Raw genomic sequence first — 26,521 nt, 5'->3', positions numbered from 1 at the left:
CCGTGATTATGATGAAACTTTTGCTCATGTGGCCCACATGACCACTATTCGCACACTTCTCGTCGTGGCCTTTGTTTGTCACTGGTCCATGTCTTAGCTTGATGTTAAGAATGCCTTTCTTAATGGTGAGTTGTGTGAGGAAGTTTATATGCAGCCACCACCTAGGTATTCAATTCCTGATGGCATGGTTTGTCGTGTTCGTCACTCTCTCTATGGCCTTAAGCAAGCCCCTCACGCTGGGTTTGAGCGTTTTGCCTCTGTGGTTACTCCAGCTGGTTTTTTGGCCAGTGTTCAAGATCCAGCGCTGTTTGTCCACCTTTCCTCTCATGGTCACATTGTTCTTCTTCTACATGTTGATGACATGATCATCACTGGCGATGATCTTGAGTACATTGCATTTGTTAAGGCCCGTCTCAGTGAGCAATTTTCTATGTCCGATCTTGATCCTCTTCGTTACTTTCTTGGGATTGAGATTTCCTCCACCTCTGATACCTTTTTTACTTCCCAAAAAAAGTATATCCATGTCCTTCTTGCTCATGCGGCTTAGTGATGAGTGCACTGTTGAGACTCCTACGGAGCTTAATGTTCACCTTCGTGCTTCTGATGGTGAGCCCTTGTCAAACCCAACTCGTCATCGTCATCTTGTTGGGAGTCTTGTCTATCTCACTGTCACTCGTTCGGATATCTCCTATCCTGTCCATATCCTGAGTTAGTTTGTTTCTTCTCCCACTTCGGTTCACTATAGTCATCATGTTCTACGACATCTTTGTGGCACGATCTCTCATCGTCTTTTTTTCCTCGTTCCACCTCGTTACATTTCCAGGCCTATTCAAATGCTACCTGGGCTAGTGATCCTTCGGATCGCCGGTCACTTTCTGCTTATTGTGTCTTTCTTGGTGGTTCTCTCATTGCCTAGAATACGAAAAAACAGACTGCTTCCTGTTCTAGTGCAGAGGCTGAGTTGCGAGCTATGGCTCTTCTCACAGCAGAGGTGACTTGGTTACGCTGGTTACTTGAGGATTTTTGTGTTTCTGTTACTACACCTACTACACTCTCGTCAGATAGTAGAGGTGCTATCAGTATTGCGCGGGACCCCGTGAAGCATGAGCTTACCAAGCATATTGATGTTGATGCTTTCTTTGTGCGCGCTGGTGTGCATGACCATGTTATTGCTCTTCAGTATGTGCCTTCCGAGTTACAACTGACGGATTCCTTTATGAAGGCTCAGACTAGAGCACAACATGGATTTTACCTCTCCAAACTCAGTGTTGTGGATCCACAATGAACTTGAGGGGGGTGTTAGAGTTATATTGATGATGGCCTTTGGCCTTTTGTATTCCTGTCTTTTGGCATCCCTTTGTACATGTATATATGCCGGCTTTGGCCTACTACTAATACAAGTTGCTATTCCTAACAACGTGGTGCTCACTTAAGCGTGGGAAAGCACAGAATTCTATGGAGTTTGGGTGCAGCCACTTAAAGATGTAACATGAGGTATGTTCAACCAGTTTGGATGGCGGTCTAGCAATAGGATGCATAAGTCTGAATGTAAACTCTATTGCATTTGCTCTGATCTTTATTGAAAATTGTTGTTCTTTCTGTATGGATTGATACTTTGCAATAACATGGCTGCATGCATCAATCGATGTAGAGGCCCCGGGGCTCCCTCCTTTTTCGGAAAAGGTTACCATATACAAGAGCATGTCATAATATAATGAGACAACGCAATGGATCAACTGGATAATGTACCCAATGAAAATGATTTTAATGGACAACAAGAGTGAGAAGAGGAGAAAATTGAACTTACAATGAGAATTTTAGGGGTAACATCAAGGCCTTGTTTCTTTAACCTAAGAACCATTTCATTCTCCAGTGCACGAACTTGGTCCAATATATAAACAATCTGAGTACAGCAAAGAACAGAAAAGATGATGTATTAAAGGGATGAGCAAATAGCACATTAAACCTGGGACGACTATACATTGATGGCCATGCCATTGTTTGGTACCTGCCCTCCAGTATCTGGCATGCCCAGCACGTTAGCTTGGCCGAAGTATCCATGAGGAGAAACGATCACAACATTAAAGATCATTGGGATCCTCCCCAAGAATGTCTCTAGTGTAGATGGATCTGGAGCTTGAAGAATATCCAGGAGGAGATGTATCATCTCTAAGACATGTTCAGCTGTATCACCCCAACCTTTCTCCAAGCCCCATTCTTGAAATCTGAAGGTCACGGAAAATCCATCACATGTTAAAGCTACATTATTCTTGCCTGATGTGATTTATTCCAAAGTCGCACTCCGTAAATCACGAAATAACCTCAGACATACACTATGCAGCAATTACCAGTGACAAGTAAATTTGTGGATGCAAGACCTAGTCAAAGGTATTTCAACAAAACTAACATACTTTCTTTACCACAATAGCTACTCCCTCTATTTCTGCGTACAAGGCCACTTCAAATTTTTATGTCTAACTTTGACCATTAATTTTACCAACAGAAAGTGAATTATATGCCACAAAAAGTATGCCATTGAATGCACATTTCATGGAACTTTCTGATGATATATTTTTGATGGCATATAACCCATATTTTGTTGAACAAAACTACATGTCAAAGTTTGGCACAAAAAACGAAGTGGCCTTGTATGCCAAAATGGAGGGAGTATTAAATGTCTGTATGGAGGACTTAAGGAGCTGGAGTTCAAGTTAAGCTTATATGTTCCAACAAAAGTTTAGAGAGGGCATCTCTTAGAAATGCTTGAAGCCTCAAAGAGTCGAACCCCAGAATTGAGTTTGGTTACACAGGACTAACTGTAATAAAATTTGTGGTTTGTAGACTCCCCCGCATATTTGTGCATATATTGAGTGGCTAGACAAAAAACAATCAGCGGATGACAATACTGAGACATGTACCGTCAATGCCAGGGTGACTGCTGCTTGCCCAAACGATCAGATTGGTTTTAACTTTTCGAGAAGTGTTCATTTTTTGCTAAATTTTCTGACAAGGGTCAGAATTGTCGATTTTCACTCTTAGAAATGCTCAGAGCCTCAAACAGTCAAACATCAGTAGTGCTTCTCCAAACAAAAAAAAATACAAACTGAAATGCAAAAATGACTCTGGGAGCACAATGTGATAGGGTATACTAACTGATTAGCAAATTGTGAGTATGGTGTTTCAGCTGGGAGCTTTGACAGGTTCTCCTCAGCTTTGGTCAGGACAGACTGAAGCCTTCCCACGCTCTGTATCCTGTCATTTAGCATCATCACCTGCGGAACACACATGCAAAGCTTCCCAAATTAACAACAAATATGCACATGAAACACAAGTTTCTCGCAAAGATTTCCTCGGCGGTAGCAAAACTCACATGCCCCTTGTGCCGGTGCTCGCGAAGGAAATCAAGCAGGGGCTCCAGGCAATCCCTGTTGCGGAACAAAATCGAAGAGAGATGCCTGTTGAGAAACTGCACGCCATTTCCAATCGACGATGACCGACTCGGGCGTGGGATTAAGGCAGTGAATGGTTCAAAGTCAAGCTCCAGCACGTAGGGGTTGTTGTGCCTGCCAGGTCACGAGGTAAAATTATGGTGATAGAAGCTGAAATAAAACAATGCCACTTGTGACAATTTAGCTGGTTTTAATTTTAATATCATCACTCTGCAAGAGTCGAACCACAGCTCCAGCAGTCCAGCATAGAGCCGTACTGATTCTGAAGGCTACTTTTTTTTTCAACCGGGCTCACACCCCTTTCCATTAATTTGCAATCAACGGAAATACATCAGTCTGTTGTAGTCTGAATTACCCAAGAACTAGCAAACCGAAAGGAAACTGACCATAAACCAACATAAGCGCACAAGGGGACTGAAAGGGGGGAGCGAGTTGGAGCATCGCCAGGAAACCCACTGTAGGTGATGCTGAAACGAATCACCCACCATGGGGCGAAAACCTGACGACACTGAACCACTGCTCAACTAGAAACCTGGAACGCGGAACTCTAATAACACTTAGCAACAACAGCTGTCTAATAAGGCTACAACACACCAGCGGGCATCAAATCCCAGTAGAAAGACAGGCTAAGCAATATGAAGCAGCCGATTAGCCAGACCGAATCCCAGCTCCATCACCCAGGAGAAGTCTGAAGGCTACTAAGTTGTCAATTTCTTAACATGGCCTCAGCCGTCATGGCGGCCTCTCAAGCCCAACATTAACCTCTCACTAAAAAATTGACCATGGTAAAGGCAAAAGGAGCCAACGCTGGAGCTGAGATGGCAGGAAGGAACAGGGAGGGAGCAACACATACTGGCCGTCGACGAGCTCCTCCTTGAAGCGGAGATACTCCGAGACGCTGAGCTGTTCGACGTTGAGTTCGTGCACGTTGACGCGGACGTACTCCCAAACCCCCGGCCGCGGCCGCACCGCGATGGCCACGAACGGCGGCAGCACGATCGCCTCCTGCTCACGAGAGGCATAAATATTCAGGGACACCCGCGCGTGCACGGAACAGCCGGTGTTGCGACGTGACGACTCACCTGGGAGGAGCGCAGGACGTCGAGGAAGGGGCCCTCAGCGAGGGCGCTGCCGCCGGAGACCTGGACCTCGTCGAGCGTGTCGAGGATGCGGTGCGGCTGTAGGATCCCCTTCCCCTTGCTCACGTACCTACGGGAACCAACCGACCAAAGCAGGGGCAAAAAAATCGTCAGCAGAGCAGAGGCATACGAGCGAACAATTGGGCGGGGTGGCTGATCGGCGACTCACTTGGAGAGGAGGGCAACGAGCTCGTTGCGGTGGGCGTGGAGGGTGTCCTCGACGCGCTCGCGGATGCTCGGGGTGCGGTCAAGCTTCGGGGCGGCCATGGCTAGCTGCTGTGCTGCTGACTCGTGTCAGTGTGCTCCCGTCCCGCGACGTTGCGAGCGCTGCTGAGGAAGGCGAAGCCGAGTTGCCCAACTTTATAAGATGAGATGCAGCGCCTTCCTGACGCGTGGTGGAGAGCGTTAGCGAAAACGACTATACGTCTTTTCAGATGTTCCGAATCACCTACAAATGTATATAAACATTATTTAGAATATAAATTTATTTATTTTGCTTCTAGGACCTATTTGGGACTACTCCACTTCATCAAAATCAGTTTCACTTCATCAAATTCATTTTGGAGCAGTTTCATACACAAACTATAGCACTATCAAAAAAAATGTTTGAATTACATCTAGCTCCAGCTCCAAAAATAAAAAATTTGATGAAAAGAAACTATTTGAATGGTTGAGGGGGAGAAATGAAGAGGTATCTATTTACTAATGGCAGTGATGGCTAATTCCCCACCAACTTCAGCTTCTAGAGTTTTTTGAAGCACCTGTCAAGATTTTCATAAAAACTTTAAGCTATATCCCAGATTCTAGTTTTTTGTGGAGCGCCATATCACGGAGCTACCCTGTTTGGCTTGTTTTTCTGGAGCGGAGCTGAATTTTAAGGAGTAGAGCAGTCCCAAACAGCTCCTAGTCTCCTAGTGAAATCTCTAAAAAGACTTATATTTAGAAAAGAAACGGAGGAAGTACATGTTGAAAGTTTTTTTTTGAATTGGCCATTTTTGGATTCCATTTCAATAGCAGGAAGAGAGCGGAAAACAGGGATTGATCAAGTGATCGATGGTGTGAGAAAACAAATACACTGCCAGCTTAGTTCTCATGGTATGCCCCTAAAAGGATGTTCAATGCATTTGGCTCCGGCGATTCTCCATTGCTCCATGTCCCGACGGTAGGCTTTAGTGGTGGTGTTTGCGCTTGAGGTCTTTTCCCTGAAAGTGCACGCATTGCGCTCGATCCAAATGTACCAAACTACCAAGAAGAGCATCGATCTGGTTCCCTTCCTTGTGCATGGAGGAGCTTTGTCGATGATCATCTGGACACACTCAGTCGTTGTTTTTCCCCTGCCACAGTTGTTATGTGATAAGACACCACATCCAACCCAAGTTGCCACTCTGTTCCAGGCTTGGATGGCTAGTGAGCACTCCCAGAAGAGGTGCGATGAAGTCTCGAGGTGCCGCACACAGAGCTGGCAAAAATATTTGTTGTCCTAGCCGCGACGCTGAAGTCTGTCGTTGCACCAGAGCCTGTCCAGATGCAACAACCATAGGAGCATCTTCATCTTGCCCGGAGCCCAGACCCTCCATATGGATGTTTTTAAGTTCAGCGCTGGGTTTTCATTGAACTGGGCATCGTAGGCAGGCCATGCAGTGTATTTGCCGGAACTGCACGGTGTCCACCTAATCGTTTCCGCCCTCCCTTCTTTGAGAATGATTCCGACGCTCGTGATTTTCCTAGCGAGATGCAACACCAGGTGCATGATGCTTTCATAGTCACTCGAAGGTCCAAGATCCAACTGTCCTGGTGCAACGTCTCCCGGACTGGCCTGTTTTTGCGGATGGATTGGGCGATGATCGCTAGGTATGCTAGGCATAGCTGACTGCCGCCTATCCAGGAGGAGGTCTAGAAAGACGTTGTTGCACCATTGTCGATGGTCACCTCCGTGCAGGCCGCAAACAGAGCGTGATCGGCGGCGTTGCATGGGGTGCCCGTGCCAACCCAGGGGTGGGCCGACTGGGTCCAGGCCAGCCAGAGCCATTGGAGCCGCAAGGCTCGATCAAAAGTCGGCAGATCGTGAATGCCCAGGCCCCCGGCATGTTTCGGTCTGGTGACCGCCTGCTAGTTCACCTTGCACTTCCCTCCAGAGATCGCCTCGTCTTGCGCCCAGAGTAAACGCCGCCGGGCCTTGTCGACGTCCTTGAAAATTTTATTCGTGCTCGTAGGATTTTGATGGCGAATGTGGGCATGGCCGAGAGCAAACAACGAACTAGCACGCGCCTGCCCGCGATGGGCAACAGTCTTCCTTTCCAGCATGCGAGGCGCGCCCAAATTCTATCTAAGATGAATTGAATGTGCGCTAATCTAAGCTTGCCAGTGATGATCGGGAGACCTATGTATCTAGTGGGTAGAGCCGCAATGGTTCCCACAAAATTGTGAAGTGCAACAACAAGGGCAACCCCATCGCACGCGATGAGGATGGCCGATGATTTTGACAGGTTCACCCTTAGGCGAGTGGCCTCGCCAAAAGGGTGCGGGATGTTTAGTAGCTCGTCAATCTCATGTCGCACAGGGTTAATGAAGATTAATGCGCCGTCGGCGTAAAGACTAGTGTGCATGCACGCGGCCCTCCCCGGAATAGGGTGAAGCAGGCCGTCCCTCATTGTCGCCTGTAGAAGATGGCGTAGAGGGTCGATGCAGAGGATGAACAATAGTGGGGAGAGTGGGTCGCCTTGCCGCAGGCCACGACGGTGCTCAATGCTATCCCCCGGGATTCCATTGAGTAGACACAACGAAGAGGAGGTTGTAGGAGTAGGACCACGAATCCCTCCAACGTGTCGGGAAGCCCATTGTTTGCAGCAGCTCGAAGATATATTCCCAGGATACGCTATCGAATGCTTTGGCTATATCTAGTTTCAGAAGCAGGGCTGGAGTCTTGCGGTGATGCAGAGCGCGTACGCTGTTCTGAACGAAGAGGAAGCTGTCATGTATGCATTTGGACCGCTAAAAAGCAGACCGCGCAGGGGATATTAGCATGCCGATGACCACTGCGAGCCTCATCGACAACACCTTGGCGATAAGCTTGGCGATGGAGTGAATGAGGCTGATAGGACGATAATCTCCCGTGCAGGTGGCATCATCTTTTTTTGGCAGCAAGGCGATCATTGCAAAATTTAGGTCGGAGAACTTGCCCCTAGTAAGTCTGAAAAAGTTATCAAAGACTGCCATGACGTCGTTCTTGATCGTGCTCCAGCATGCCCTGAAGAAGGTGGCCGAGAACCCATCTGGTCCTGGCGCCCTGTCAACAGGTGAAGCGAGTACCACAACCCAAACCTTTTTTTTTCAGAGAACGGTTTGTCTAGGCCTGCGTTCTGCACCGACATCAGATCAATAGCTTCTGAGTTAATAGAGCAGCCATGATCTTGCTTGGTGCCCAGCAGGTTGACGAAGTGAGTTTAAGCGATGGCCGCTTTGTCCTCGTGGGAGGTGGCCATGCATGATTGTGACTGCAAGGACTGTATGAAGTTCTTCATCCGAGAATTAATTTTGGCTTGAAAGAAAGAAGTCTTGGCGTCCCCTGCTTTAAGACAAGTGATCCTCGACGCGTGCCTCTTGCGCGTGCGTTCAATCGCGGCGAGACCAGTGATTCGCTGCTTTAGTTGTTTCCGTAGGTGGAACTCCGAAGTAGAGAAGCGTCGTTTCTCTTGGGCGATGTCTAGCCTCAGCACAATTTCTACGGCGAGGTGGAATTGAACCTTGCCCTCAGTGAACAATGTCCTGGCCCGAATCCGGAGGTCGTAAGCAGTCCGCTTCATTTTTGCTTGATCCATGCAATAGGGCAGACGAGAATCGTCAGACTTAGCGAGGCCCGCTGCAGAGTCTCCTGAAAGTGGTCCGGGGGGGGTCTTGTCCAGAAGGATTCAAATTTGAAGGGTGGTTTGCGCGTGGGTGCCGCCGAGTTTGCGAGAAGAAGAGGACAGTGATCCGAACAGGCGATTGAGGCTGCCATGAACATGTGGCTAGGGAATAGAACATCCCATTCGAAGTTGCAAAAGACCTTGTCAATGCCGACGGGAGTCGGGTTTTCCCGCTCATTTGACCAGGTTAAACGCCTATTCTGACACTTTATTTTTTTGAGACCGGAAGTGTCGATGGCCCTTTTGAATTTCCCCATTACTCTTCTATTTAGGTTGAGGTTGCTCTTGTCACGGGCTTCATAGATAATGTTGAAGTCGCCGGTGATTAGCCATAGCTCACCCATTGGCGGGGCAGTTTTGATCAGCTCGGTCAGGAAGGCATCTTTGCGGGCGTCGTCGGAGGGCCATATACGGTCGTCAGCCAAAACGATGCATCGCCCTACAGGACTGTGACCTTGGCCGTGATCGAGAAGCAACCCACGGGATGATTAGCAAGGTCAACCAGCCGCTTGTTCCAGAGAACTGTTGGGGAACGTAGCATGGGAAACAAAAAATTTCCTACACACATGAAGACCTATCATGGTGATGATCATCTACGAGAGGGAGATCGTATCCACATACCCTTGTAGATCACTAAGCGGAAGCGTTAATAAACGCAGCTGATGTAGTGGTACGTCTTCACGATCCATCCCACGAACCGTCCCACGATCCGTCCCATGAACCGTCTCACGATCCGTCCCATGATCCGTCCCAATCAAGTGCCGAATGGATGGCACCTCCGCGTTCCGCACAGCTCAATGACGATCTCCGCCTTCTTGATCCAGCAAGAGGGGGCGGAGAGGTAGATGAGTTCTCCAGCACGATGGCGTGGTGGTGGTGGTGCTATTCCAGCAGGGCTTCGCCTAAGCACCGCTGAAACTAGAGGAGAAACAGATCTAGAGAGAGAGGGCAACACGTGGCTGTTTTCTATTGTGCCAAAAACCCTCAAAACCCTTAGTATATATAGGAGGAGAGGAGGGAGAGGGCTGCGCCCTAGGGCTGCCTTCTCTTCCCTTGAGCAAGGGAGAGGAGGAGGATTCCTACTCCAATCCTATTTGGAGTAGGATTCCTCCTTCCCACTTGGAAACTCTTTCCATCTTGTTTTTTTCCTTCTCAAACCTTATGGGCCTTAGTGGGAGCTTATTACAGACCACTAGGGGCTGGTTTATCTCTTCCCACAGCCCATGAGGCCCCTTGGGGCGTGACACCCCTCCCCATGGTCCCCGGCACTCCCGGTACACTACCGATGAGCCCGAAACTTTCCCGGTGACCAAAACAGGACTTCCTATATATCAATCTTCGTTTCCGGACCATTCCAGAAACCCTCGTGATGTCCGAGATCTCATCCGGGACTCCGAACAACCTTCGGTCACCAACACATATAACTCAACTATACCGAAATGTTACCGAACCTTAAGTGTGCAGACCCTGCGGGTTCGAGATCTATGCAGACATGACCTGAGACACTCTCCGGTCAATAACCAACAGCGGGACCTGGATGTCCATATTGGCTCCTACATATTCTACGAAGACCTCTATCGGTTGAACCTCTATGTCAAGGATTCATATAATCCCGTATACTATTCCCTTTGTCCTTCGGTATGTTACTTGCCCGAGATTCGATCGTCGGTATCTCCATACCTAGTTCAATCTCGTTACTGGCAAGTCTCTTTACTCGTTCCATAATACAAGATCCCGTAACTAACTCCTTAGTAACATTGCTTGCAAGGCTTGTTGTGATGTTGTATTACCGAGTGGGCCCCCGAGATACCTCTCCGTCACACGGAGTGACAAATCCCAGTCTTGATCCATGCCAACCCAACAAACACCTTCAGAGATACCTGTAGAGTACCTTTATAGTCACCCAGTTACGTTGCGACGTTTGATACACACAAGGTATTCCTCCGGTGTCCGGGAGTTGCATGATCTCATGGTCATAGGAACAGTATATTTTCATGAAAATCATTATTTACAGTAGGTAATGAATTATTATCATGGGTACTAACCACTCTAATCAGCTTATGATGAGTTTCGTATGAAGGGAGTTTTCAAGTATGCGATGGAAGATGATGAAAGAAGATCCAGGAGTGTCAAGCGCTCAAGCTTGGGGATGCCCCCATGCACCCCAAGAAATATTCAAAGAGACTCAACCGTCTAAGCTTGGGGATGCCCCCATGCATCCCCTTCTCTATCAACAATCATCAGTTCGTCCATCTCCATGCTATATTTTTTGTCACTTCATATGTTATGTGCTATGTTTTTAGCATCCCTCTCTTTAATTTTTAGTTTGTTTTAGTTTTATTTGCTGTTCATAACAAGTCGGAACCTAGCCTACCTTGTTTGGTAGAGAAACACGCTCCATTCCACTCTAGAACACAACATAGGTTTTCATGCTTATCTTTTTTGTGTGTTCTCTATCTTTACATAGCTATTGTCATGCTTAGCTCTTAGTTTTCATGCTATATCTTTTTAAGAGCTTTTATTTAGGTTGCTTTTGTAACTCTCTTGAGTTATCATGCTTATCTTGTTTAGAGAGTTGGGTCGTTGCACTGAGTTGCGTGTCTTGCATGAGTAGGTAATTGAGGTTGATATTTAAGTATAGTAGTAACTTGCAATAGTTTTGAGGTATTTATTTGAGTAATGTTTGGACTATTGGTGCCAAGAGCTTGAGCCTATTAGTGAGAGGTGTCGTATTTTGGGAAATCCGTGTATTTTTCAAAAACTAAAAATTAGTTGAGAACTCTAGCTACTAAATTGATCGCTAACCTCTGGAGGTGTTGGAATATATAGAGTACCCTCACGTTACCGTGGGTCAAGGATGCGCAAGGATAACCAAACCCCCAAACACTCCTCCTCGGGGTACTTGTCTCTTTGTGAATATCCTAACTAGATAAAGAGTTACCAATAATAAGTGTATGAGTTCTTCGGGCTAATGTGAGTATTCGATTCTTGGCACTTCCACCATCCATATTTTGCTAGCCTCTTCGGTACCGTGCATTGCCCTTTCTCATCTTGAGAGTTGGTGCAAACTTTGCCGGTGCATCCAAACCCTTGGCATGATACGCTCTGTCATCATAAGCCTCATTATATCTTTCCTCAAAACAGCCACCATACCTACCTATTAAGGCATTTCCATAGCCTTTCCGAGATACATTGCCATGCAACATCCACCATCTCATGACTTGATCTTCATGTCATACATGCTTTTGCTTGATCGAGGAGCTGCATGCTAGTTGGGACTTGCCCTTATTATTTTCTACATGACGCGCTAGTTTCATTGCATATCCTGCTACACTGGCAGAGGCATACATTTGCATACATCATGATATTTTTCACTTGTCTTTATGTTGAGTACTTCTTATAAAGTGTGATGATCTTCTTTTTATTCTTGTAAAACATAGAGTGTTGCCCTTAAGTGAGGAAAAGATCCCAAAGAGGACAAATTAAAAGATCCCAAAGAGGACAAATGAGAGATAAATAGAAAGAGCCAAAGAGGCCACAAAAAAATAAAAAAAAGAAATAAAAAGAGAGAAGGGGGCAACACTACTATTCCTTTTGAAAGATCCACACTCGTACTCCATTGCTATATTTGTACTACATAGAGATTATCATTCATGCATAACTATGTGGGCACCCTTACACTATAGAACTTGGCTTGCATATTCCAATGATGAGCCTCCTCAAATGAGCTCTAGGTCTTCATGAGAAAGCAAGTTGGATGCACCCCCACTAGTTCCATTGGAGAGCTTACCTTTGCTCATATGTGCATCCTTTGCATGGTAATCCCTACTCCTCACAACATATCTATCATTTGGCTTTCTCTCGCCTATGGTTGTCCTCATTGATGTGAGCCTTTCACACCTTTTTGTCTTCCTTCCCTATCATTATTCTATTTTATATCCTAAGTACCAACATATATTGCTTACGCTCATCCATTGGATGAGTGGTCAAAGTCAAAATGGAGAGGATCATTTTGACTTGTGCCTGACTAGTGGTCTGGGGATGAGTCAAAATAAGATTCTGAAGGAGACCAAGTGAGTGGTTTAGTAGATTGAGTTCTCAATTAAAAATATTTTATGCTCTAAAACCATGTCCCATTTCTTGCACGCAAACACCATTTGGAGACATTCAAGTCACAGACAGCGAGAGCTCTTGCACCTTTATGTTCTTACTTTGCTAAACTCAATACTAAATATAGACTCTTGCTTGTTTTTGTCTTGACTTGAATTGCATATCTCACTTGCTTGACTTTGAAGTTCTTATATGTGTGTTAGCATGTCACCACAGAAATTATTGTGTTATCATTTACCTACTCGACGACGAGCAGGAATTAAGCTTGGGGATGTTGATACGTCCCAAACGTATCTATAATTTCTGCTTGTTCCATGATCTTTTAGGTGACATTGTTATATGTTTTGCTACAACTTTTATATATTTTTACACATATTTGGACTAACCTACTAACTCAGTGCACCCAGTGCCAGTTTCTGTCTGCTGATGTCTTTTTTGCACGGGCTTTAACCAATTTTCCGGAGCCCCAAAAATCCCGAGAAAACTATATAAAAATCAGCGTAACGGAAGCTTCCGGATCACCGAAGATGGGCTAGAGGGGACGCAGGGGCTGCCCAGGCGACCTCCTGGCGCGGCCTAGCCCCTGGCCGCGCCCACTGGCCTCCTGGGTGGGCCCCACCTCCTTTGATGCCCTCCTTTGACCTATATTACTCCTCCGAGAGGAAACCCTTCCATCAAATCCAGAATCGCGAATTTCTCCATTGTTCCGTCGCCACAGCGCTTCCGAGATCGGGAGTGTGAGGAGACCTCTTCTTGGCACCCTGCCGGAGGGAGGATTGACCTCCGGGAGCTTCTCCACCGCCATGGACGCTTTCCGGACATGCCGTGAGTAGTCCTCCTTGGACCATGAGTCCATGACCAGTGGCTATGTGATGTCTTCTCTCCAGTCTTGTGCTTCCATGATTAGCCCTTGTGAGCTGCCCTACATGATCAAGGCATCTATGTAATTTTCCTGCTATTGCTATGCTCGGTTTTTTGGGATCCGATGGATTATGAGATTATGTTCAGATTATTCTGAGTTATATATTTGATTATCCTTTTATATTATGTTCTTTAGTGATTCATGCATGTTCTCCGTTGCTCTTTATTGCTTTGGCCGACTAGTAGATTGTAACTCCAAGAGGGAGTGTTATGTATGATTGTGGGTCATGCTCCCTGATGTCTAACTTGAGTGACAGAAACATGAGACTAGGGGATGTGTTGTTGCCACCAGGGAGAAAACAACGGTGCTTGTGACCATGGTTGCAAGGATTGTTTACCTTGCGCATAGTTCGTTAATGCAGTTGTCCGTTGCTTTGAGTTTACACTTTGGGTGGGGCTCGCAACTTAATACCAGCAAGATGTTCTGGATAGATATCTCAAGGTGGATGATTAGTAAGTAGATGCTGATGAATAAATGGTCTACTTGTCTTGGCGTACTACCCATTACTATTGAGCCTATAACTTTCAAGTAGCATAATTAGCATTGCGGTGCGTTTATAATTCTGTCAATTGCCCAGCTGTAATTTGTTTACCCAAGCATAGTTGTTTATCGTCTTTTGGGAGAGAGACATCACTAGTAAACATCACGCGACTCCGGTCCATATCACCACCATTGCTTACACCTCCATCATTTACTGCTTTCATTTACTTTTCCGTTGCAATCACTATCACTATTCCCGCTTGTGTTTTGATCCTTTGCAAACTACAAGGCTGGAGAGATTGACAACCTCTTTGTACTCGTTGGGAGCAAAGTTATTTGTTGTGTGTGCAGGTCCACGTCTTCTGCTTGCGCCAGGGCAGGGGACACCTACTTGTTGATCCTCGGAGTCCTCCTGGTTCGATAACCTTACAGTTTCCGTGTAAGGGAAAACTTCCTGCTGACTACATATGCACCTTCCACTTGGGGTAACCAACGAGGAGCGAGAAGTATATTCATCAACTCGTCATCAGAGGACACCGCAAGATTGAACCCAAAACTAAGCACTTCTCCCATTGCAAGAATTACCAATCTAGTTGGCCATACCGAACTAATAACTCGAAGAGACTTGGTAAGATATGAAATCATTGTTGGGGAACGTCGCATGGGAAACAAAAATTTTCCTACGCGCACGAAGACCTATCATGGTGATGTCCATCTACGAGAGGGGATGAGTGATCTACGTACCCTTGTAGATCGTACAGCAGAAGCGTTAGAGAACGCGGTTGATGTAGTGGAACGTCCTCACGTCCCTCGATCCGCCCCGCGAACAATCCCGCGATCAGTCCCACGATCTAGTACCGAACGGACGGCACCTCCGCGTTCAGCACACGTACAGCTCGACGATGATCTCAGCCTTCTTGATCCAGCAAGAGAGACGGAGAGGTAGAAGAGTTCTCCGGCAGCGTGACGGCGCTCCGGAGGTTGGTGATGATCTCGTCTCAGCAGGGCTCCGCCCGAGCTCCGCAGAAACGCAATCTAGAGGAAAAACTATGGAGGTATGTGGTCGGGCAGCCGTGAGAAAGTCGTCTCAAATCTGCCCTAAAAGCCCCATATATATAGGAGGAGGGAGGGGGACCTTGCCTTGGGGTCCAAGGGATCCCCAAGGGGTCGGCCGAGCCAGGGGGGAGGACTCTCCCCCCCCCCCAAACTGAGTCCTACTTGGTTTGGTGGGAGGGAGTCCTTCCCCCTTCCCACTTCTTCCTTTTTTTTTCTTTCCTTTGATTTTTCCTTTCTTGGCGCATAGGGGATTGGTGGGCTGTCCCACCAGCCCACTAAGGGCTGGTGTGACCCCCCCAAATGCCTATGGGCTTCCCCGGAGTGGGTTGCCCCCTTCCGGTGAACTCCCGGAACCCATTCGTCATTCCCGGTACATTCCCGGTAACTCCGAAAACCTTCCGGTAATCAAATGAGGTCATCCTATATATCAATCTTCGTTTCCGGACCATTCCGGAAACCCTCGTGACGTCCGTGATCTCATCCGAGACTCCGAACAACATTCGGTAACCAACCATATAACTCAAATACGCATAAAACAACGTCGAACCTTAAGTGTGCAGACCCTGCGGGTTCGAGAACTATGCAGACATGACCCGAGAGACTCCTCGGTCAATATCCAATAGCGGGACCTGGATGCCCATATTGGATCCTACATATTCTACGAAGATCTTTATCGTTTGAACCTCAGTGCCAAGGATTCGTATAATCCCGTATGTCATTCCCTTTGTCCTTCGGTATGTTACTTGCCCGAGATTCGATCGTCAGTATCCGCATACCTATTTCAATCTCGTTTACCGGCAAGTCTCTTTACTCGTTCCGTAATACAAGATCCCGTAACTTACACTAAGTTACATTGCTTGCAAGGCTTGTGTGTGATGTTGTATTACCGAGTGGGCCCCGAGATACCTCTCCGTCACACGGAGTGACAAATCCCAGTCTTGATCCATACTAACTCAACTAACACCTTCGGAGATACCTGTAGAGCATCTTTATAGTCACCCAGTTACGTTGCGACGTTTGATACACACAAAGCATTCCTCCGGTGTCAGTGAGTTATATGATCTCATGGTCATAGGAATAAATACTTGACACGCAGAAAACAGTAGCAACAAAATGACACGATCAACATGCTACGTCTATTAGTTTGGGTCTAGTCCATCACGTGATTCTCCTAATGACGTGATCCAGTTATCAAGCAACAACACCTTGTTCATAATCATAAGACACTGACTATCATCGATCAACTGGCTAGCCAACTAGAGGCATGCTAGGGACGGTGTTTTGTCTATGTATCCACACATGTAAATGAGTCTTCATTCAATACAATTATAGCATGGATAATAAACTATTATCTTGATACAGGAATTATAATAATAACTATACATTTATTATTGCCTCTAGGGCATAATTCCAACAATCATGCATATAAGAATTCAGAAGAGATTCAAATAATGTTCATAGATAATCTAAACATAAACTCACAATTCATTTGATCTCGACAAACACACTGCAAATGAGTATTACATCGAATAGATCTCCATGAAGATCATGAAGAACATGGTATTGATGATCAAAGAGAGAGAAGAAGCCATCTAGCTACTAGCTATGGACCCGTAGGTCTATGGTGAACTACTAACCCATCATCGGAGGGGAAAAGGAGTTGATGTAGATGTCCTCCGTGATCAATTCCCTCTCCGGCAGATTACCGGAAAAGGCTCCCAGATTGGATCTCACGGGAACAGAGGCTCTCGGCTGCGGAAAAGTATTTTTGTGGCTCTCTTTTGCGATGGGGGAATGTTTGGGAATTTATAGGCCGAAGAATAGGGTTAGGAGACCTACAGGAGACCCATAAGCCAGGGGGCGCGACCCCCCCCCCTAGGGTGCGCCCTGCAGGCTTGTGGCCTCTCGACAGATGTCCTGCCCCCTACTCCGAGTCTTTTGGGTTTCTTCTGGTCCAAGAAAAATCATTCCGGAGATTTTATTACGTTTGGACTCTGTTTAATATTCCTTATCTGCAATACTCAAAAACATGAAAAAAACATAAACTAACACTAGGCTCTAGATTAATAGTTTAGTCCCAAAAATAATATAAAACAACATATTAATGCATATAAAACAGCCAAAACAGATAATATAATAGCATGGAACAATAAAAAATTATAGATACGTTGGAGATGTATCAGACGACAACGGGTGATGAAGCGATGTTCTTCTCGATCTCAAAATCACTCAGATGTAGAGCGTGCTGATAACGTGTTGAAAGTAGAATGAGAGACAAAGCACAAGGATATAAAAGTGAATCCAATATCCTTTATTGATGATGTAAACTTCTATTTATACTGTGTCGAAATACACGAGCGAATAGGTATCTATTCAGAAGAGACACATGTGAATCGACATGTCTATTGGCTAAAGGCAACTGGTGGTTGTTCCACACAAGCAGGGATTAACTACATAATTAAAACATGTTAATTAATTAATCTAATACGGAGAACATTTTTCTAAGGGTCCCGATATTCACCATATCTATGGCATATTAGACATGCGTTCACACGTCTCGTGTGGCATAATTAGGAGGAAGCCCAGAGGGTGAACATTAGAACTCCTCACACATATGGGTGTATTTATTTCGTGTCACACGTCCAACAACTATATGGGTGTGGCACGAAGTAAATTTGCCCATACGTCCTAACGGAGCTATGGTATGATAGTTACTTTGAAAACAAAATTTGAAAAAAATTCAAGTTTTTGAACAAAATGTGAGTGATTTTTTTCATCATTTCGAATAAATGTTCATGAATATGAAAAATATTCACAATTGGAAACAATATATGTGATATAAATTTTTAATGACTTTAAAATATGTTTGAGAAATTAAAAAAATGTCCATGAATTCAAATAATGATCTTGAATTTAGACATCTCTACAAATTTGAAGCATGTGTGTCAAAGGTTGACTTGCAACTAAGACAATTACACAGAAACTACTACACAAGTTGCGAGTTAGCGGTGGACATGCAACTAGGATGAAAACAAATGACTTAGTTGCGAGTCGAGGATGGACATGCAACTGGGATGAAAACACAAACTTGGTTGTGAGTCGGGGTTGAGCTTGCAACTGGGATAATAACAAAAATATGAGCCTAGTTACGAGTCGAGGGTGGACTTGCAATTAGAACAAATGCAAAGCTATGAGCCCAGTTACGAGTCAAGGATGGACTTGCAAGTGAGATGAAAAACAAACGGCTCGGTTGCGACTCGAGGGTGTACTTCCAAATCAGATGAACACAAATGTCTCAGTTGTGAGTCGGGGTAGAACTTGCAACTGAGACAATAACAAAACTACGAGCCTAGTTACGATTCGATGGTGGACTTGTAACTCGGACAACTACAAAGCTATGAGCCTAGTTACGAGTCAAGGATGGACTTGCAACTAAGCTGAAAAACAAACGGCTCGGTTATGAGGCGAGGGTGTAGTTCCAACTGGGATGAACACAAATGGCTCAGTTGTGAGTCGGGTTGAACTTGCAACTGGGAAAATAAAAAAACTATGAGCCTAGTTACGAGTCGAGCGTGGACTTGTAACTTGGACAACTACAAAGCTATGAGACTAATTGGGAGTCAAGGATGGACTTGCAAGTGAGCTGAAAAACGACTCGGTTGTGAGTCGATGGTTACTTCCAATTGGGATGGACACAAACGACTAAGTTGTGAGTCGGGGTTGAACTTGCAACTAGGACAATAACAAAACTATGAACCTAGTTACGAGTCTAGGGTGGACTTTCAACTTGGACAACTACACAGCTATGAGCCCAGTTGGGAGTCATGGACGGACTTGCAACTGAGATGAAAAGACTCGGTTGCGAGTCAATGGGGTACTTCCAACCGGGATGAACACAAACGGCTCAGTTGTGAGTCGGGGTTGAACTTGCAACTGGGACAATAATAAAACTATGAGCCTAGTTAGGAGTCGAGGGTGGACTTGCAAATCAGTCAACTACGAAGCTATGAACCAGTTGCGAGTCAAGGATAGACTTGCAACTAAGATGAAAAACAAACGACTCGATTGTGAGTCAAGGGTTAACTTGCAACTTTGACAAAAACCAAAACACAAACTCGAGTTGGAAGTTGAGGATGGACTTGCAACTTGGATAACTAGGAGCCATTTTGTGAGTCAATGATGGACTTGCAACTACGACACCTATGAAACTAGAGCCTAATTGCCAGTCAAGAGTCAACTTGCACCTGGGATGAAACAAACTACAAGCCCAATTGCGAGTCAAGGGTGAACCTACAAGTGAGATGAAAAACAAAATACAAGCGAGTTGCGAGTCAAAAATGGGCTTGCATGTGAGATGAGACAAACTGCGGGCCTAGTTGGGAGTCGAGGGTGGGCTTGCAACTGGGACAACTTCACAAAACTATGATATTAGTTGTGTTAGGGCATATTTATTCCTAAGTAATTTTGGTGATTGATGACAGTACCGTAAAGGACCAATCGTGTGCATTAAGATTTCAGATAACACATGTCAACGGCACAAGACGACTCGACCCCCTCCATGGAACAGAAGCACGGTGTCCTCTACGATTCTCTTTCTTTGAGTCATAGGAACGCCGTACTATTAAGAGGGGACCCGTAGTGGAAAGGTTTGGGTGGAATCAATGTTGCACGCACACACTTTTTCTCCTTTCCCTTTCCCTGCAACTTTGGAGTAGTTCCCGCCTCTGGTTTATCTCCTCTTGCAAAAAGGTCTCCGAGCGGTAGTACCGTTGTCCCTAGCGGTAGTACCCTTGGGCCTAGAGGTAGTACCCCTAGAGCTGGCGGTAGTACCGCTAGCCCTAGCGGTAGTACCGCTGGGCTGGCGGTAGTACCACCCCTGGTCAGCGGTAGTACCGCTCCAGGAACTTAGTACCGCCTTCCTAGCGGCATACTTCGTCGGACTTTTTGCGAAGACTTTCTTGGCGGTGGTTGGCTCGGTAGTGAATCTGCATTACCATGGGCTCAGCGGTAGTACCGCTGCAGCTAGCGGTAGTACCGCTGGAGTGCTAGCAGTAGTACCGCTGCAGTGCTAGCGGTAGTACCGCTGCAGCCAGCGCTAGTATCGCTAGGCTCGGGCTGTGAGTGGGAAAACGGTTGGATCCCCCCCCCACTGTATAAAGGGTTCTTCTTGCTCTAGAACCCTACCTTTGACCCTCCCAAGCTCCATTGTTGCTGCCTAAGCTCAAAAGTGCCCGATCTCTCTCCCTAGCCAATCAAACTTGTTGATTTTCTAGGGATTGGTTGAGAAGGCCTAGATCTACACTTCCACCAAGATAAAATTGATTCCCCACACCAATCCCTTGCGGATCTTGTTACTCCTGGGTGTTTGAGCACCCTATACGGTTGAGGTCACCTCGGAGCCACATTCCATTGTGGTGAAGCTTCGTGGTCTTGTTGGGAGCCTCCAAGCTTTGTGTGGAGTTTGCCCCAACCTTGTTTGTAAAGGTTCGGTCGCCGCCTTCAAGGGCACCAATAGTGGAATCACGGTACCTCGCATCGTGTGAGGGCGTGAGGAGAATACGGTTGCCCTAGTGGCTTATTGGGGAGCATTGTGCCTCCACACCGCTCCAACGGAGACGTACTTCCTGTCAAAGGGAAGGAACTTCGGTAACACATCCTCGTCTTCATTGGTTCCACTTGCGGTTATTTCTAACCTTTACATTGTGTATGCTTATGTTGTTGTTTATCTCTTACTTGTCTTAGTTATCTTTGTTGGTAGCATCATATAGGTTGACCTCTTTGTTGACATTTTAGAGAACCCTTATGTTGCTAACCCTAACTTGCTAAGATGAATTATAAAGTGGTCATTGCCTATTCACCCCCCTCTAGTCAACCATATCGATCCTTTCAATTGGTATTAGAGCCACGTCTCTTTATTAAGGGTTTCACCACCCGAAGAGTATGGAAGATGATGAGGGAGTTCCCCGTGCGCAAACCGAGGCCATGGAGTTGACTTCGATCACAAGGGACGACTTGAATACGGCTATGGCCGCACTCAAGACGTCCTTGACGAACGAGGTCAAGACCATGCTTAAAGAGTTAATTGAGGGAATTAAAAGTTCTCCCGAACCGGCGTTGGTGGTTAAACCCACCAGCACAGATTCGGAGGCCAATTCCTATAAGGAAACGGCTAAAGGTATGCAACCTTCCTCTCCTCTCAAAAATGATGGGAATGGGACTTATGCATTTGTTCCACCACCCATGGTCTATGGAGGACCGGTTCCCACACCGCGTCTTAATCCTGTTGGTCCTCCTCCTAAACTTGTAAAAGGTGATTTTGCTAACTGGGTATTTTCTATTAAGTCTCATTTGAATCACAACTCAACAAACTTGTGGAGAATCATCGAGCAAGGCTACTATCCCCATGACCCAAGCAACCTCACTCCAAGAAAAGAAGCGGACAATCAATATAATCACTCCGCATTGTTTATTCTCCAGTCCGCAGTACCACCTGAAGATCTTCCTCACTTGCGTCCCTTCACTCTGGCTAAGGACTGTTGGGAGCACATTATGGTGTTGTACAAGGGAAGCTCAAGCATTCAATGGTCCAACTATGAATTGGTACTTGATAAGGCCGATGATTTTGTGATGAAGGAAGATGAGGACCCTCGTGATCTCTATCGAAGGGTGACTGCTATTGCTCTGGCTCTCAAAGACCATGGGAGCAAGGATGTGGATGATACATGGGTCAAGCGCAAGTTTCTCAAGGCCATCATGCCTTTCAATAAAGCCATGTCATCAGTCATTCGCCAATGACCAGATTTCCACTCCTTGTCTTCCAGTGAGGTGTTGGATGAATTCATTGCAATGTCAATCATGAACAAGACAGCTGACAATGCACTTGCTCGAGTTTTCTCAAAGACATCTTCACCCAACCTTGCATTAAAGGCAAAAGCTGCTTCTGAAGAAGAAGAAGAGGATGAGGAAGAGGAGAGTGCCCTGAAGACACGAAGTATGCTTATCATGAGCACATGGCTCTTGCGTCAAGGCAATTCTAGAGCAACAAGAGGAACTCAAGACCCACCTTCACCAAGAACAACTCAAGTGGGTTCAAACCCAAGCAACGAGTGAGGACATGCTATAACTGTGGTAATGTGAGTCACTTCGTGGCCGAATGTCCCTATGAGAAAAGGGAAGATAACGGGGGCAAACTCATTCGCAAAGACAAAACCAAGTCATTCCCAAACAAGAACAACTTCATGAAGAAACCCCACCCAAAGGGTATGGTCGCCCTTGAAGAGTACCCCGCCGATGATGAGACAATGACGATATGGTGGCAACTGCAACTGTTGCCATTGCCACCCCTTTTCCCAAGAAGGTGTCTCTCTTCAATGCCCCCAACGAGAGCCACATCGCCAAGTGCCTCATGGCCAAAGGTATCGATCAGGTAGCCCCCATCATTAAGACCAACATCGCTAATGATCCTTCATTATTGAATTGTGTTGATGATAGTGATGTTGGGGAACTTAATGAGCATGATCTTGACAAATTTCTATGCACTATCAAGGGAGAACCCAAGAAGCACTTTGTTGCTCTCTTGGAACAACTGGGTGAGGCTAATGACCTCATCGAGTCTCATGAGGAGACCATCTCCGAGCTTCAGGGACATAGTCGTGACTATGCCGATGAGATTGCTGAACTATCTATTGCACTAGAAAAGGAGCGCACTCTTCGTTTGGCTCTTGAGGAGTCATATAACGATGACTGCGCTAAAATGCAAAAGAAACTAGATCATGCTATTGTTCTTACTCGTATGCTTAAGTCTGAAAAGGATGCTCTTGGGGTTGGCCATGACAGACTCAAAGTGGAGTTTGACACACTTGACAAGGCTCACAAGGTCTTGAAAGGTGTTCATTTCTCTCTGAAAGAGTCTCATGATCAAATCCAAGCAAAGCTTACCAAGAAAATCTCCACTTGTCCTCCCTTTGTGTTAATTGATAATGCTTGTACAACTAACCCTTGTTGTGAGCATGCACATCTTGTGGAGGAAAATGCCAAGTTAAAGGAGAGACTTGAGAATGGCCTTGTGTCATGCATACAAGGCGAGAAGAGCCTGAACGACCTCTTGAGCAATCAAAAGGGTGTGGTAGGAAAGGAGGGACTTGGACTTACATCCAAGTCAAAAAGAAAAAGGAGGAACAGGAACAAACGATCCCCTACCCTCATGGACATCTTTGTCAAAGAGGGCGAAGGGACTCAGGAGGTGAACAGGAACAAGGTGGACGATGGTAACGTCAAGAAGGGCAAAACCATTCCTACCAACACAGCCGGCAAACTCAATCCTTCCTATGTTTTATGTCGTGCTGGTGATGAGCATGTTTATGCCAGATTTGTTGGTTCTTACTATGAGTCCATTGAATGGGCTATTTGGGTTCCTAAGACCCTTGTCTCTAACATTAAAGGACCCATTCGAAAATGGGTACCTAAAACCAAGCCTTGATCTATTGCAGGAGTTTGCTTCCGGTGGGGTGTAATGGTTGCTCGATAGTGGAGCAACAAATCATATGGCCGGAAGCAAGGACTTAGTGGTGGATGTGCATCCTTCTCCATCTATGCCCACCCATGTCCAATTCGCCAATGCATCCTCGTCAAAGGTAATGGGATTTGGTAAGGTGGTCATCTCTCAAGAGTTATCTATTGAGAAGGTCATGCTTGTTGAGTCTCTTGCCTACAATTTACTTTCAGTTCGTCAACTTGCAATTATGGGTTTTTCCACATTCTTTAATCTTGATACTGTGGTCCTCTTGTGGAGCAAGACTCTTAAAGTAGCCTATGTTGGATATGTCAAAAATGGTCTCTATGTGGTGAACTTTTCAAAGCGACCCACTAAGACTGCGACTTGTCTAATGGCTAAAGTTGATGTGGGCTGGCTTTGGCATCGCCGACTAGCTCATGTCAATATGAGATATTTGCAAAGCCTTCTCAAAGGGGACCATATTCGTGGACTAACAAATGTGAGTTTTGCTAGAGATTGTGCTTGCAGTGCCTGCATTGAAGGAAAGATTCATGAAACTGCTCATCGTCCAACGACTCTCATTTACACTAAGAGGCCATTGGAGCTCCTCCATATGGATCTTTTCGGTCCTCCATCATTTGATAGTCTTGGAGGCAGAAAGTACTCCTTGGTGATTGTTGATGACTACTCAAGATACACATGGGTACATTTCTTCAAGAGGAAGAGTGAGACTGAACAAACTGTCATCAACTTTGCTAATGAAGCTCAACGTCAACATGAAGCAAAGATTTTGATGATTAGAAGTGACAACGGCACCGAGTTCAAGAACTACATCTTGGATGAGTTTCTAGGTGATGAGGGAATAAAACATCAATATTCAGCACCATATACCCCTCAACAAAATGGTGTGGCGGAAAGGATGAATCGGACTTTGATGGATGCTGCAAGAACAATGATGGCAGAATTCAAATCTCCATATAACTTTTGGGCTGAGGCCATCAACACAACATGTCACGCGTCCAATCGGCTCTATATTCGCAAAGACTTGAACAAGACTCCATATGAGATTCTCACCGGAAACAAACCCAATCTCAAGTACTTCCGGGTATTCGCTTGTAAGTGTTTCATTCTCAAGAAAGGTGCACGTTTAGCTAAATTTGATTCTAGAGCACAAGAGGGCATCTTTGTTGGTTATGCTACAAACTCTCATTCTTACCGTGTCCTCAACAAGTCCACCGGACTCATTGAGGAGACGTGTAACGTGGAGTTTGATGAAAATAATGGCTCCCAAGTGGAGCAAAGTGGTCTTTGTGATGTAGGTGATGAAATTCCTCCCCAAGCCATAAGAAGAATGGGGATTGGTCAAATACTCCCCATTGAGGAACCCCTTGTGGACGAAGGAGAAGGACAATGCTCTACTCAAGTGGAGCCATCACCCTCACAAGCCCCACACGCTTCCGATGAACAAAGAGTAGACCCTCAACAAGTTGAACAAGCTCAAGGACAAGATCAATTGCCCAAAGATGGTGATGTGTCCCATGATGTACAAGCACTTACCCAAGGTTCTGAACCTGCTCAAGATCAAGATCAAGTGCAACTACAAGAACCAGACCAAATAGAAGCACAAGATAAAGATCAAGAGCAACCACAAGAACAAGGACAAACAAGTGAACCTGCTCAAGTCGAAAATCAAGTTGATCATGATACTGTCTCGCAATTCCCTTCTGCAGCGCCAAAAAGGACTACTGGTGCCAAGGGAGGTTCAAAACGCAAGGGCAAGCAAAGTAATCAAGTCGATGCATCTCAGTTATCCAATGCAGAACTCGTGGAGCGTCGAGCAGCCAAGATTGCGAACAAGCTGAGAGTCAAGTCACATCTTATGAAGAATGTACTTGGTAGTTTGAAAAGGGGAGTATCCACCCGTCAACAGATTTGGAATTATTGTGACCATCACGTGTTTGTTTCGTATTGTGAACCTCAACAGGTACAGGAAGCGCTCGATGATGAGGATTGGCTTATGGCATGCATGAAGAACTCAACAACTTCGAGCGTAATCAAGTCTAGGATTTAGTGCCAAGACCAAAGGAGGAACATAATGTCATCGGGACCAAGTGGATTTTCCAAAACAAGAAAGACGCCAATGGGATTGTGATTCGAAACAAGGCAATATTGGTGGCTCAAGGCTACCCCAAGTCGAGGGTATCGACTATGGTGAAACCTTTGCCCATGTTGCTCGTCTAGAATCTATTTGCATGCTGCTTGCATTTTCTTATCATCATAATTTCAAATTATAGCAAATGGATGTGAAAAGTGCTTTTCTTAATGGTCCTTTAAATGAGTTGGTCTATGTCAAACAACCCCCGGGATTCGAACATCCCAAGCTCCCCAATCATGTGTACAAACTTAATAAGGCACTCTATGGCCTTAAACAAGCCCCACGTGCGTGGTATGAGTACTATGATAGATCCCACTCTTTTTACTAAGAGGGTTAAAGGGGATTTGTTCATATGCCAACTATATGTTGATGATATCATTTTTGGTTCTCCTAACATTTCTTTCAATGCAGAATTTGCTGCACTAATGACCGAGAAATTTGAGATGTCTATGATGGGTGAGTTGAAGTTTTTCCTCGGATTCGAGATTAAACAAGGCTTAGAAGGGACCTTCATCAAACAAGCCAAGTACACTCAAGACATGCTCAAGAGGTTCAAGCTCGAAGATGTCAAGCCGGTCAAGTTCCCCATGCCAACAAGATGCAAACTTGACAGTGATCCCAATGGTAAAGCAGTGGATCAAAAGGTATATCGCTCCATGATTGGATCCCTCCTTTACCTTTGTGCATCTAGACCAGATATTATGTTGAGTGTAGGGATCTGTGCACGGTTTCAATCCGCACCAAAAGAAAGTCATTATATGTCTGTTAAGCGAATCTTTCGATATTTGGCCCATACCCCAAACTTTGGTCT

At 45.7% G+C, this 26,521-nt stretch overlaps 1 protein-coding gene across 1 annotated transcript in view; it reads right to left on the bottom strand.

Annotated features, from left to right (window-relative positions):
• Positions 1 to 4,940, bottom strand: part of LOC123448679 (sucrose synthase 4) — a 43,867-nt gene extending 38,927 nt beyond the window's left edge. Inside the window, exons 1-7 of the mRNA XM_045125646.1 lie at positions 4,758 to 4,940; positions 4,532 to 4,658; positions 4,303 to 4,454; positions 3,371 to 3,563; positions 3,154 to 3,272; positions 2,009 to 2,225; positions 1,808 to 1,903 (exon numbers count right to left, since the gene is read on the bottom strand). Of these exons, the coding sequence (XP_044981581.1) occupies positions 1,808 to 1,903; positions 2,009 to 2,225; positions 3,154 to 3,272; positions 3,371 to 3,563; positions 4,303 to 4,454; positions 4,532 to 4,658; positions 4,758 to 4,855 (1,002 nt within the window). The 5' untranslated portion in view covers positions 4,856 to 4,940. The remainder of the gene's footprint in view (positions 1 to 1,807; positions 1,904 to 2,008; positions 2,226 to 3,153; positions 3,273 to 3,370; positions 3,564 to 4,302; positions 4,455 to 4,531; positions 4,659 to 4,757) is intronic.
• Positions 4,941 to 26,521: the final 21,581 nt, after the last annotated feature.

This window comes from Hordeum vulgare, chromosome 4H (assembly GCF_904849725.1).
Source record: "Hordeum vulgare subsp. vulgare chromosome 4H, MorexV3_pseudomolecules_assembly, whole genome shotgun sequence".
Lineage (NCBI taxonomy): Eukaryota > Viridiplantae > Streptophyta > Magnoliopsida > Poales > Poaceae > Hordeum > Hordeum vulgare.
Note: the sequence above shows the minus strand (reverse complement) of the source record. Positions and strands in the feature narration are given on the sequence as shown.